The sequence below is a fragment of the Scatophagus argus genome, chromosome 5 (assembly GCF_020382885.2).
Source record: "Scatophagus argus isolate fScaArg1 chromosome 5, fScaArg1.pri, whole genome shotgun sequence".
NCBI classification, from domain to species: Eukaryota; Metazoa; Chordata; class Actinopteri; family Scatophagidae; genus Scatophagus; species Scatophagus argus.
Genome location: NC_058497.1, coordinates 13,483,439 through 13,497,696, shown reverse-complemented (window position 1 = coordinate 13,497,696; position 14,258 = coordinate 13,483,439). Strand labels below are relative to the sequence as shown.

General features: G+C 39.6%; 1 protein-coding gene across 3 annotated transcripts in view; it reads left to right on the top strand.

Annotated features, from left to right (window-relative positions):
- LOC124059120 (cGMP-inhibited 3',5'-cyclic phosphodiesterase A-like) overlaps positions 1-6,184 on the top strand; it is a 49,107-nt gene extending 42,923 nt beyond the window's left edge. For 2 of the 3 annotated variants that reach the window (XM_046388897.1, XM_046388899.1), the window contains 2 exons: positions 2,145-2,406; positions 3,085-6,184. In XM_046388897.1, coding sequence (XP_046244853.1) covers positions 2,145-2,406; positions 3,085-3,401 — 579 coding nt within the window. In that variant the 3' untranslated portion in view covers positions 3,402-6,184. Of the gene's footprint in view, positions 1-1,135; positions 1,195-2,144; positions 2,407-3,084 lie in introns of those variants that run through there. The other variant, XM_046388898.1, reaches the window with a different exon arrangement.
- Positions 6,185-14,258: the final 8,074 nt, after the last annotated feature.

Here is a 14,258-nt window from a genome sequence, read left to right as displayed (position 1 = left end):
TGAAAAATCTTTGAATCTGCACTCAGATTTACAGTCTTTAGGAGACATTTGTTATCACAAGGTTATTCTGACAATCAGCAACCCCACCATCAGCACTTATTTTATTTATTTTGTCGATTTTTCATGAAGGGAATGTGCGTACCACGCATATTAGAACATTGTGTAGCAGCTAGAAACGTCAAATCATAGCTGTGCTGATTGCTGAGGAAAGCTTCCTCTCTCCGATCTGTTCCTGAAGATTGGCATGCTGCTATTACTCTCAAGCCTTCTGTTCAATTCTCATAATAACTTTGGGAATTATGTATGTCCTTTGAGCAGGAGCATTGGAAAGGGTGGGTGTAGTTATGAAAGAGAGCGGGAGGGAGACTGAGGGCGTGCATATGTTTTTCTGTATAGATGGGAGATGACCTAAATGAGTCAAGTCAAGTCAATTTTATTTATGTAGCCCAGTATCACAAATCACAGTTTACCTCCAGGGTCTCTGAGTCATCTTTGACAGTGCTCATTCACAGTCACACAGAAGGAGATCATAGGGGACTCACACACACACACACAAACACACATGTGCATTCACCTTATGGTGAACAACACTATCAAGAAACAATCAGTTTATTGTTTAAAACATTTGCAATTTCTGCTCATAATGAACATTTCTCTCTCTTCGTTCATGCTCTTACAATACATATGCACACATACACCTTTCACATGAACCATGACATCCAGGTTTCAGGTTGCCACATGACAGTAACAATATATGAATGTGTTACACAAGCTATTTCACTTGAGACGCTATGCAGCATAAACCACAGTGACCTCTGTCATCAAGAAATGGTCAAAATAATGGAAAATATCCCAAAATGAAAAGGTTCTTCTGTTGGGACATGTTCTTCAGATTATTTTATGTATATTCTGTTTAGAAAATCTGCTCAAATAATTCTACTTCTGTACTTTTCCTATTTTTTGGGAAAACACATTTGGCTTGAACGGACACTGAACAGGTATGTTTTGAAGGTTAGGGCAGATATGGCCCTAGTTTGAGTGAACTGGAATACCAGGTGTGAAATCTGCAGAATAAATCCAAAGATGAGAGTCTTATGTGTCTAAGATATGCATTCATTATAGCTCTTTCTTCAAGGGTGCAGAATAGGAAAACAGAAAAGGGCACTAACAACAGATACCCTCAGGACAAAGCAGGTACAGCATCCACTTTGGCCTGCCTTCATTTTAAGTAGATGATTGCTGTTCAAATACAACAATCTTCAACAAATACAGTCAAAAACATCTGATACGTTGTGAGAAGCCAGATTTGTGCAAAGATAATTGCAAATAATTATTCAGAATATTATTGTCAGTGTTTATTAGTGGTGACCTTGTGGATAACAAATACACAAATTATCACCATTAGTGAGGTGAATCTCTGCTGATAGTCATATATATTACTGATGCCTCCATTTCAGCCATAGTTTGAATTGATGCTTTTCTATTTGTAGTCATCTTGACCTACTTTCAGCAGGACAGACCCGCAATATGGGACTTTCTGTGCTTTCAAGTGAAGCTGCAGAGATGACAAGAGCTTGACAAGAGCTTAAACAGCTTGAGTGGTATTCAGTTTACCTACAAGTCTAATATACATACAGATCAACATACACATAAACATGGTGCAGCAACAAAGCCAGACACATATAATACATTCAAAAGTCTCTTGTTAATAATACGTATAAAAGTAGTGTGCTTTTCGACAGATAGATATTCTATTGTGTTTTATCTTGTAAATAACATGTACAATGTTCAGTTCAGTAACTAAGCAAACAGAAAGGACTGTTTTTGTTTTATTTTTTTAATCAGGTCTATTATTTATCATTTGCTTTGTGGCTGAAAGAGTACAAATCCTTTGACACAAGTGAATGTAATAGAAATATTGATTTAAAATTTTTAATTTCAAAGTTTGAATTCACATATGTCATGTTTTTTTTTTAAGAACTGCTGTTCAGACTGTCACAACTGCTGGATTCAAGCCAGCTTAGCTCTAAAAATAGGAGGCAGTTCTGAAATCTCATCAGTACATAATATAAACATTCCATTTTACATAAATCATAATAAAGTTCTGTGCATCTGACATATTGACCATGTTTGCATCCTTCTAGGGTGATGAAGAAGCAAGCCTTGGCCTTCCCATCAGCCCATTCATGGACCGGTCTGCTCCGCAGCTCGCTAAACTACAGGAATCCTTCATCACTCACATAGTGGGTCCTCTGTGCTCTTCCTACAACTCTGCTGCTCTTATGCCGGGACGCTGGGTTGACCCACCTGAAGGAGACACGGAGCCAGAGGAGACGAAGGAAGGACAAGACACCGAGGAGGAGGATATGGTGGATGAGGACACATCAAGAAGCTCTGACGACTCCCGTATGTCAACCTCTTAGTAGTAATTCATGCTGCAGAAAATATCTTGTTGATTGTACCGAGTGTTGTGCAGCCTCTAATGATATCTGCCTCAGTGAGTGTTTATTCAGACTATTCAACTTTGAGAGCTTTGCAGCCATTAAGCCGATATGAGATTTGTACTTTGTGAATACCATTTAGTTTATGCAGTGTGTCTCTATTATATTTAGAAGGCATTTGTACCGCAGAAACTACTTCCTACAACCATCATACACTTGGAAAGAATGAATGTGACCATGAAACTGGCACTGATTGTTACACAACATATTTACTGAGTGGTCCATTGGAATTAATAGATTGAGACTTAGAGAAATGCACTTCTTCGCATTCTCACTCAAATGTGTGATGATATGACGCTGAAATAGATAGATAGACAGATAGATAGATAGATAGATAGATAGATACTTTATTGATCCCGAGGGAAATTCAAGGGGACACTTAGCTTAGCTTAGCATAAAGACTAGAAACAGGGGGAAAAAATAAAAAAAAGAAGTCTGCCCACCAGCACCTCTAAAGCTAATTAAACTCACCAAAAACACACGTCTCATTCCTTTAATCTGTGCAGTCACCTGTCTCTCTGCAACTAAACAAGATCATGCCCAACTGTGGAACTTCTCTAACTCTTGACTTTTTGTCTAACAGAGCGACAAGAAACCAAGAAGGTGAGCAGGAGGAAAGTGTTTTGCCAGATCACACAGCATCTTCTGGAAAACCATGAAATGTGGAAGAGAATTCTTACCATGGAAGTCGAGGAGGAGACCCAGAAAGAAGACCCGAACTGCATCAGCTGCCCCACCGATCCAATCACAGCCATTCATGAGGAAGAGGAGGAGCAAGCAAGCAAAGAGGAGGAGTCGACTGGTGGCCTTGATGAAAGGGAAGTGGAGCCGGCTATAGAGGGAGAGGATATCCTTCTGCAATCAGAGACTTCAGGGGAAAAAGATGGGGACCCAGAGTGATATTATTAACTTTGACATCCTCTTAAACCAGGAATCTGAACATTGTCTAAAAATGTTTGTTTCTTTCCTAACTAAACTCTTGATATGGTAGCCAGCACATCACTTTGACACAACACTGTAGAAGAAGTTTTGGGTAATACGTGCCTAACAAAAACTGGGTCTGAGGACAGGGATGATGCATGCCCAGTTCAACTGACAAGGGGAGAGAGGCTAGATGAGCAAAAGATGAAGTGACTGAGGCGTGAATAAGAAGATGAAAAAGAAAAAGAGGATGATTGCGACCGTATTTGTTTTCATTGTAGTGTTTGTTTTTGTCTGGATCTGGTGCCCTGCCATCACCCAGGCTGTCCATCCTGCTCTATGGACCAACCAAGCTGATTCACAGATTTCACTCTACCTGTGAGTAATATACCCCTTCTTGTTGCTTGCAAGCTATCATCACACTGTGGAGCAGCCCAGCTGGTTGAGGATGTGCAACAAGCCCCTTCTCCTTCAAGACAATGGGATAAAAGCCAGGGAAAAGGCTGTGTCCACTGAGGCTCAGCTATGGGGATTTCAGAGGGAGACAAGAAAACGAGCCAGCTGTAGTACATTGTGTATACAGATACACACCCATAAGCTTCAGACACACACACACAGAACAGTGCAGCAGAAACACAATCCATACTCGCAATAGAGAGGAAGTTTAACAAAGATCCCTGTTGCTGTAAAAGCTTTATTCCCACTCAAGGAAAAACATAAAAGACAAGGTTGTGTTCATGTCAAACTAACTTTGACCTTTGTCACATGTCGTTTCCGTGTCTCTTGTTACTCACAGCCAGTCCAGCACAACTATCACTTTCCAGGCCACACAACTCAGGAAGGTAGAAACCCACAGAAAAAAAAAAACGATCTTTCCTTTGACTTTCCACTTGTTAAGAGTTTCTGTCTGTGCTGTTGTAGATGCTGTTAATTTACAGTTAAGATATCCACAGAGACATGTGGTAAATCACAAAGGGAACTACACGGTCATTGATCACACTATAGTGTACACTTTTCCTTTTGCCTGCTTGTCAGCCTTCTGATTGGGTCCTTTATTATAACACAAGTCGTAAGTGTGATCATGTTAAAACTAATTTATAAGACACAAAACCAGATAATAAGGTAATGTGTTTTGCTTAGTAAACATATGCCCACAGTTCATGTCACTTCCCAATGTGTTTGCTTAAAATTTACAGTAATATACTTAGTAATAACAAGAATTCTTTCTTCTTTGCAATATAATTTATAGCCTGGTATGTAGGTCAAATGTTTCAGAAAGTAAAGTAATCCAGTAAGCCATAGTGGCCTGAGCTGAGAGCTGACTCACAGCTCCAAATCACCCACAAGGATTTACGTCAATAAGACATTAAAAAAAAAAATCTGCCCTCTAGATCCTATTACTGTCCGGGGGTTGCTCCATGACCACAGGAAACTCAGTCACAATCAAATCATTCAGTTTTTGGAAATTAATGTGGAAAAAAATAAGAAGAAGAAGAACCATTTCTGAGTTGGATACCCCACTTTCTAAAGTGAGAGTGCAAACCTAATCTCTGATCTGTGACACTGTCAGGGGTTTTTTTTCTTTTTTTTTTTTTGTATATCCTCAATGAGAGCAAACAAAAAAGGCAGAATGAAGGATGTAAGACAAAACACAGATGAGGAGAAAAATGTGCTTTGACGAAACACTGTCATGTGTCAGCTTAATGTCTTTTTAAAGATATATGTTGGCCAAAAATGCAACAGAAATCTGATCACAGGCCAGCAGAGTCACCACACCTCTCATTTTTTCTCTCTCTATCTGTAACCCTTAGAGATGATGTAGCGTATGGCTTAACATGTCGGTGCTCTCCTTTGATGTCCTTGGAGATTCAGATCGGTGGTGATGAAGGGAACCGCCTTAGTAATGAGGCATAGTAATTAAAAAGGAAGGAGGAGAGGGAGAAGCCTTTTAGCTTGACTTGTAGCTGCTTATGAAGGGTTAGAAAGGTTTCACATATTTTTTCACATTTCAGCAAATTCCTCAAGATGTAACTCTTTGAAGATGAACCAATTCAGTTGGACTCAAGATCACGTGTAGATCTATGTTTCCAGTGCATTATAGAGATGCACAGTACAGTGTATTTCATCTGACGCCAGAAAAGCAATAGGGGTACTCTTTCAGACCTAGATTTAAGGATGCTTTGTGTTTTCACTTAACAATCATACCTTGTGTTAAAACTGCAAAGAGAACACAAGGGCACATTTTTAGTACAATTGAAAGTATTCCTTGCATTTTGACCACACTTTTTATTTGGCTGACAGTGAGGGCAGGCTCAAGAAGTGAGGTAGACGTGGACAGTTAAACAAACAGAGTGGCGAGTGAGAGTGAGATTGTTGGGGTATCAGCATTGGTAATCGGGCTTCAGCTCTGTAGCGGGTAGGGAATTTGCAACATATCAGCAGCAGAATCCCTCAATGATTAGTTGGTGTCCACATGGGATGACACAAAATGCTCATGAGTGTTGGGTTTTGTTGAGAGTCTGTAAAAATCCTGAGACAATATAGCAGACAAACAATTTTTAAAGCCATGCAAGTTGCAAGTGGAGGTGAGTTCCCAGGAAAGGGTCAGTTGCTGTGATCATTACCTGAAATGACGGCGGAGAGGAACAGCAAAACTGGCACAAACACAGCAATCAAAAAAAAAAAAAAAAATCCATCATCCAAAGTTCCAAAACACTTTATGCAACCGGGTCCATTAGACATTATTCACAGATGATGATGGATAAATACAGACTAAACAAGCTTGTTTGCAGACACTTAAGTTTTTAACTGGCTGAACTTGCCCTACTGTGACCCAAATTCTTAACTCAGAGTTTTGTTAACCTTAATACTGTCTAAATCCTCAGTTGTATCCATTGCACTTTTATCAAAATGCCCATTGTGCAAAGGAAGGCTAAACCGTGCAACATAATGCCCTTGACTGCTTAAGGGTGCAGTGGTTGAGCTTGTTTATACTGTAATGAAAAAGAAAGTCTGCGCTAACCAAAGCCTGAGCTTATTGTTTCAGTTTAAGCTGAAAGCTGTTAATAGGTGTTCAAAGTCTGATTTCTTTCATTAGTATTATTATTTACAGTAGCTACTGCAGATATATTCAAAGAAGAATGTTTAGATTGTAAACTGAATTGGATTTCACACAACACAAAATGAATTAATAAAAAAAATACTTCCAGTGTTGATGGAAACCCTAGACAAAGAATGACTTATGAAAAGAGCTAATGTTGCTTAGCAAGGGAAAAAAGGCAAAGTGATATCTGACCCCTGACACAATGTGTGTCTTACCTGGCAACACAAGTCGTAGCAGTGTATTTGTAGCCTGTATAGCAAGATGCAGCTGAAGTTCTCTCCTGAACCAAATGTCTTCCAACAGCCTCTCCTGGCACTGGCTTGTCCTGACTAACTGTAGCAGTAAAAGATGGTCTGTAAACACCAGCTGATTCACGGGCGATCTGCACGTCTGTAGGTCATGAAAGGCACTGAAGGGAGTCTCTCAGTTGTGTATTTTCTGTGCAGCAAAGTGGCTTTCAAACTTCAGCTATACTAAAATAACCCAGACTGTAAGCTCTGCAAGCCTGCTGTTAACAACACACATATGAGCAAACATGAATAAGCCTGAGCTCCATGCACTGTAAATACCCTACATACACCGTATTATATCAATGCCTCACTTGCTGTCTGATGTGCATACTGCTGCACTGGATTCTTTACTCACATCTCACACTTCTCACACCATCCCATTCTGCATTTGTACTTTTGGGAACTTTCTCCCACTCCCTTCACTTGTTTGCTTGAATTGTTAGCGCTGTCTTCTTGCAGCAAGAGGGTTCCAGGTTCGAATCCCAGTCTGGGCCCTTCTGTGTGGAGTTTGCATGTTCTCCCTGTGCCTGTGTAGATTTTCTCCAGGTACTCCGGCTTCCTCCCCAAAACATGCACATTATGTTAATTGGCTACTCCACATTGCCCCTAGCTGTGAGTGTGTACATGTGTGGTTGTCTGTCGTGTCAGCCCTGCAATTGACTGGCAACCAGTCCAGGGTGTACCCGCCTCTTGCCCGTAGTCAGCTGGGATAGGTTCAAGCCCCCCTCCAACCCTGACAGACAAGCGGTATAGAAAATGGATGGATGGATGTATACGATTGGAGAATTCAAAGCTGACTAGGGATCAAGTTAGTCAAAAAAAGACGCTTCCTTCCTCTGATCTCCGCTTCCAGCTCTGCCTCACTAACTGTGTACACTACAGAGCAGCAATCAAAGAGATTTAATCAAACCTGCCAGAATCAGAGGTCGCTATTTTTGTTATAAATGACCCAAAACATCAGAGCTTGTGTGTGCGTGAGCGTTTAGGGTGTTTGAGTGGGACATAAGGGAGTGGTCAACTGATCAAGTTTCCTTCCATCTATTAAGAACAGTTTCACTTCCTTTTGAAATGAAATTACAAGACCATTCCAGTGTTATTGCAGATTTTTGCTTCTTTTGCTACAAATTATGAGTACTTAACATATTTGCTCAACATTTTCAAAAGCAGACTTTACAGTTTTAGATTTTTTTGAAATGTAGCAATCCCAGTCCAGGCGATTTTCACCCGCATTCATTTCTCAACGGTATAAAAATATGCTCGCACAGTCCACCCCAGAGAACACTGGTTTGTGTGATATTTGCCGTGCTATGCAGTGTAAATGCAGATTAATTTGAAAACTCGGCACTGGATTACATCACAGCACCATGTGTAATCGTTTGGGTGGATAACATAACTAGGTAACAGATTATTGTAACAGATTTTCATATTGTGCAAAAATTAATGCTTCAAATGACTGAAAAAATGTATCCAAATTGCAAAAGTTTGCCAAATGATGACTTGCAATTTAAAGTTTAAGTGTTTCGGTGCCCTCTCTGCAAGCTGCACGTCTCTTTTACCTCTGACCACACCCAGCAGTGATGTCACAGCATATTCACACACCCTGGAAGACACTTGCACATCATTGCAGCAAGCTGAGAAGTTAAACCAGGGGGTGTTAAGTTGCTCTTAAAGATCATTTAATTCGCTTCTTTTTGATCACACATGGTATCGATTATTTGCTGAACTGAAAAAGGTATTTATTTTCATCTTAAATAAATTAGCTCAACATTTTTGGCCACCAAATCATAAAACTTATCATAAAGTTATCTGTTTTGTTTCAAGTCATCATTACAACATGGGCCAGCGGTTTTTACCAGGCAATCGTGTGGCATTAAAAAAAATCACATTTTATAAATTCATGTAAAAACTTTGCCACAAAACAACAAAGTACAGGGTCTATGATTAAATTGTGTCACTTTATCAAAGCCAGTAGAAGTGGTTTCTGTTAAATGACAGGAAGAAGGGGATTGCTGCACACTGGATGAACTTGTGCAAACCAAAGAAACTTTTTGAACTCTATGGTTTTTTGTGATTTGCACAAAAACGAGCCCTAAAAGGAGCCTGTTTCTTGCATCTTCTTATTTGTCAGTGTTATCCAGAACCTGGTGAGGACGTCTGGATATGCACATACTTAGTAACAGTTCTGACGTGAAGACAGGACAGATGTAATGCAACATAACAACCATCTCAGCGTTCATCTAACAGACTGGAGCTCTCGGTGGGGCCTGCATGTCTTTGCTGTGTGTTATTATTTCAACAGGCAGCAGTAGCACCGCAACGGAACTGACCAACTGTTCTGCTCTCAGACTGAAGCCCTTGTACTTTCTTTTGATGGTTTGAACCAAAACATTCCTTTTTGTATTGTTTGTTGTTTCAGCCATTTTAAAAAGGCGGCTAAGCTCCTGTGCCATACCATGTTCACATGTATGTATGAATACGTTGTTTGAATGCTATATTCATCAGCTTTCCTTGTTTGTCACAAAGGAAACCAAAACAAACTTTTTAAACCACCTTTAAAGCAAGACAAACAAGACTCGTATGTTTTTATGTACTATAGCAGGCGCTTCACGGACTTCACAATTCTTTTCTTCTCTCCAGTATCTTGCACTTAACACATGTAGCAATACCTACAGAATGGGGAAATTGTGTGATTCACCAGTATTTGTTCAAGTGGAATATGACATTTTATTTCCAGATATTGTTTGACTTTGTATAAAAAAAAATATATACTGTACAGATTCAAAAGTATATTATAACAAAAACCTTTTAGAAAAATATTTATTTTTACTGTTTTGTAATTTAGACACAATACTGTAGCTCCTCTATTGCCAGATTTACTGGAAGTGCCTCTCGATAATGTATTACAGAGTAACTATACAACATATTGGGATTATTAGACCATGTCACTAGCAGAGCAGTGTTGATGTTGTAATGTGAATATTGTTGAAATAATACGATTTATAAATGCTGCACGTGTGTCTGTCTTGTTCTTTTGTCACTTCTTCAATTAATTGTGGGAGTATGACTCCACAGCATTTTTCCTAAACTGATTATAAAATTAAAAAGTTGAAACTCTAGTTGGAAGTAAATGAATTTGACTTCATATGAGATGCAACTCTTGCAATAATATTGATCATATAGAATTTCCAGCAGGCAGTGCTTTACTTGTTCTCTGTGTAGTCGTTTCTAGTCTAGTTTCCTGTTCATAATTAATAACCTTGACAAGCAGAATAACCGAGCCTAACATAAAACACGTCGCTGTGCCTTTAGCCTATTTATCTGGGGCTCGGATCATATGTGGTGATGACTTCGTAATAAATGATGCTGTTGGATGTTCATTTTCTGCGTGGCTTCTGTTTGCAGTTAACCTTCTTGCAATATGTGCTGTGAAAGTGTAGTTAAGTGCAATACAAAAACACTGTTCAACAAACTATTAAGAGAACGGTGAGACCAAACAAAGAAAGACCATTTATTCTATTCAGATTATCAGTGACAGGGATGGAGCTGATCCACTTTGCACAAGGCACAGGACCGTACTCACCCCAGGCAAGATACGAAAGGGCAAAAATAATTCATGCACACGAGCTGTTAACAGTCTCCTGTCTTCCTGACTTGCATTTTACTGAAAGGTGAGAGAAAAGCCACAACACAGAAAGAACAAGGAAACTTTCCACAGGAACCAGCGGCACTGAGAACCTACAGCTGCTGCCACTGAGCCTTTGTGACTGTGAGATTGAAGAATCATTTTTGCTCCATGTATTCTTCTTCCTTGTCAAAATCTGGCATCTATATAAACCACAAAATAACACGACAAGCAGCAGTTCAGTTTGAGCGGGCTAATGCAGCCACTGAGCAGCTAGCCTCACACAGAGATGAGGAACGGGCGGATTTGTTTCCGTTTCAAACTCGCAGTTTTCAGTTCCAGTAAACTCTTACTGCTTGCTCTGATGACACAGGAGGCTTTATACAACTTTTACCACATGTAGTAGTAATGCTTCCCAAGATCAGTAAAACAAAACAAAAAAAAAAAAATGTGCAAAATATACTATACTATTCATAACTAAGAAAGCAAGAGCCTCTACCCTTTCAAACATAAGGCTAATGGTAATAAACACACCAAAAGATGATTTCATTGTTTTTCAATGATTGTTTGTTCTGTCTAGTATCGATCGGAATCGAATCCCTTTGGTAATCTTGTTTTCATTGAAGCTGCAATCTCTTTGACGTGCTCCATCTCTGATCAATTGTGCATCAGCCTTTTGGAATTTGCCAGTGGGTGTTTCAAATATCAAGAGACATCCATTCCTTTCATCCACCAGGTGAACTGAGCCTATACGGTAAGTTAGTGCCGGATTCACACTTTCATATCAAGACTTTGTCCTTAATCATCTTATCTTTTGAACTTTCAGGGTTTATGAAAATGACAGTTAATGGGTAAGAACTGGTACAGCTCAGTACTTTCTCATAGTCTCTCAGACATTAATGCTTATTGTGAGCTCCCTGACGATCTCTGCCTCCCACTGCATGTCCATCCACAAGTAACTGAGAGCTTCACTTGTTTCCCTCCATTCTTATCTCTCCCGATAATTCACGCCCCTCTCGAATCTAACCTTGTGGGTAGTAAGCATGCATGGGAATCGAGCCTCGAGTGACAGGAAGGGGATGTTAGGTGTCCACATTCCCCCTGAAGACTCTTTAAGGCCATATCCACACTGGGCTGGGTTGAAAAAGTGTTTAATGACAAATTATCTCCAATTTGGCCTACCATCTGCGGTTTTATGAACAGATGTTTATCACAGCCAAAGCAGAGTGGGTGAATCCAAAAACACTTCCTTTACGGTGTCTACTGGGCCATTTCCCAAAGAGAGAGAGAGAGAGAGGACCCAGTTGTGCACAATTGCACAATTTTGTTGTTTATCAGAAGAGGAGAGGAGGAAGGAAGAGATTTACCTGGTTTCCCATTGGAATTGGGATTTTAATGTGGACAGCAATCTTTTTTTTAAAAAAAATGCTTATTTTTTGCATGTCAATGGCATTTTCAGATTTAGCCACCTTGGTGTGTACACTAAGCAGTCCTGTAATCCCTGTTAAGCTCCCACCAAGGAATGAAATAAGGAAGTAAGCTATTTAAAATAAGATCTACTAAAGCCTTCTGACCGCACAGAGGATTCCTGGCATCTCACACGTGTATTAGAGTTGATCCAATTTTCACTGACACACACTTGCAACACCAGGGCTTTTTGAACAGCAATAATATGGTTGACTTGCTATTGCTGACATCATTATATTTGTTGGCTATGGGTCATCTCAGTCATTTGCCATGTGAGTGCTGTACTGTCTACTGTCATCGCAATTGATACCTCAGTTGATACCTCAATTAATACCTCAAACTATAAATACACTTGAAGTGATAACTTGTTGAAAAGTGCAGTTTACAGTGTGGTCTGTATTCCTGTAGCAGAGGACAACTATTTACATGGATGTAAAGCAGCAGACTGTTCGTCATATGACGCTACAAATTAGCTGCAATCCATATTAAGTCGCATGACATTGCTGCTTACATACAGGCCAAAGCCACACCACAGAATTGCTCACAGGAATTGCAACAACAGTGCAAGAAAAATCAAATCGATCGGACTTAAGTCGGACTTAATCACAATACACATGGCATGGAATCACCAACATATAATGCTCTGTTTACCTTAGTTCTGAATAGTTCTGAATAATTTACAGTAAAATTTAAATTGCATTCCATGTGCCGAAAACACTGTTTACAGGTCATGATGTTACATGTCTACTATACCATACAACCATAATGAATTATACAGTACCACTGTAGCTGGCCTGGCGTTATCCAAGCCATTCATATTTCATGTGCCACATGTCACCATAGCAACAGAGAAACATGTAAGATTTGTCAGTTATGAGTACTCACAGGGCCAGCTGGAAACAAGGTGAGGGGGGAAAAAATGATTTCCTTAAGTTATTAATTCTGACAACAGCATTCTGTATGAAATTCAAAATATTGTTTGGCTTTTATCCCTCAGATTAAGCTTGAATAAAAAAAATAGTGCGATCATCAAAATTTTGCTTTTGTCTAGCCTAGGACATCATGTTTTACACAAAAAATTCATAGGGCATTACTACAAATAAACACAATAAATTTGTCTTTATCCAGATAAACATAAAGAGTGTACTGTTATCTTTGTAGTTTTTGAGACTTTAATCCTGAGTTGCTAAACACAATCTGGTTATTTAAAGATTAAACTGATTTCTTAATTCTATGAACATTATGGGCTCAGACAAAGTTAATGAACAGATTTGGGCAGCATTTATAGAAATTCTTAAGAGCATCCCAGCAGCAGACTAGCTGCAGTGTTTAAAAACATCCAGCGGGTGTTATACCAAGAAGAAATGTCTCTGCAAACTGAGAGACCTAATCTTTATTGATTGGCGATCAAGTGATAAACAGTCATGTGAGCCAAGAGGAGATCAACGCAATTCAGAAACTGCACAAACCCAAGATGTTGGGACAGTTTGTCTACCTGTTGCATTACGATAGCTTTACTGTACTACAACCACCGCAAAAGCTGTTCAAAATTCAAGGACTCAACAGTGGGTCTGCATGCTTTTTGTAATGTGTGCCATCTCACAGTCGGGTGTGCCAGTGCAATCAGATGCAGTGTGACACAACAGGTGGTACAAGAACATGGTGGAAATGTGCTGCCAGTCACCTTCTGTTCACACATGCCTACCTAACACTGATCTGTCCTTCAGCTGTAATCAGATCTGGAAGATGTCAAGGTGTTGTTGCCAAGCAGGAAAACGAGTCCACCTCGCAGGAGAAAGCCACAGCACACAGCTGAGCTATACGACGTGATGCAGGTGCACATCTCACCGAATAGCAAACGCAAGCACATTTAACAGGAGAAAGAAATGTCACTTTCAGCAAGTGCTCAGTTCCCACACACCGATGGGGAAACTTCAATTTAAAATACAACAAAGGTCACAACTAAATTTGGTGCATAATAACAACAACAACACTTCTCAAATGTTTTCCTGGACTTAGTGCAAAGTATAACAAAAAAAACTGTCTGATTCCTGTCTGAACATAACAGTAACTTAGACCTCTTCTGGAGAATGAAATGAAGGCGAAATTAGCCATAAAAACCATCCTTGTCCACAACTTAATGATATAACCAGATCATGTGCCTGTTCCAAATTGGACTTTACTGGACATTTTGTTACACAAATTTGTATGAAGTAAAGAGGATCTTTATGAGACCGTGCTGGCATGAGAAGAGTGAACATCGCTGTTTGTATAGAGCAACAAAATGGCTGAAATAAATCAGCAAAATGAAAGTGGTAATTATCTCCAAATTAACCAAATCAGGAGCAGCTTAT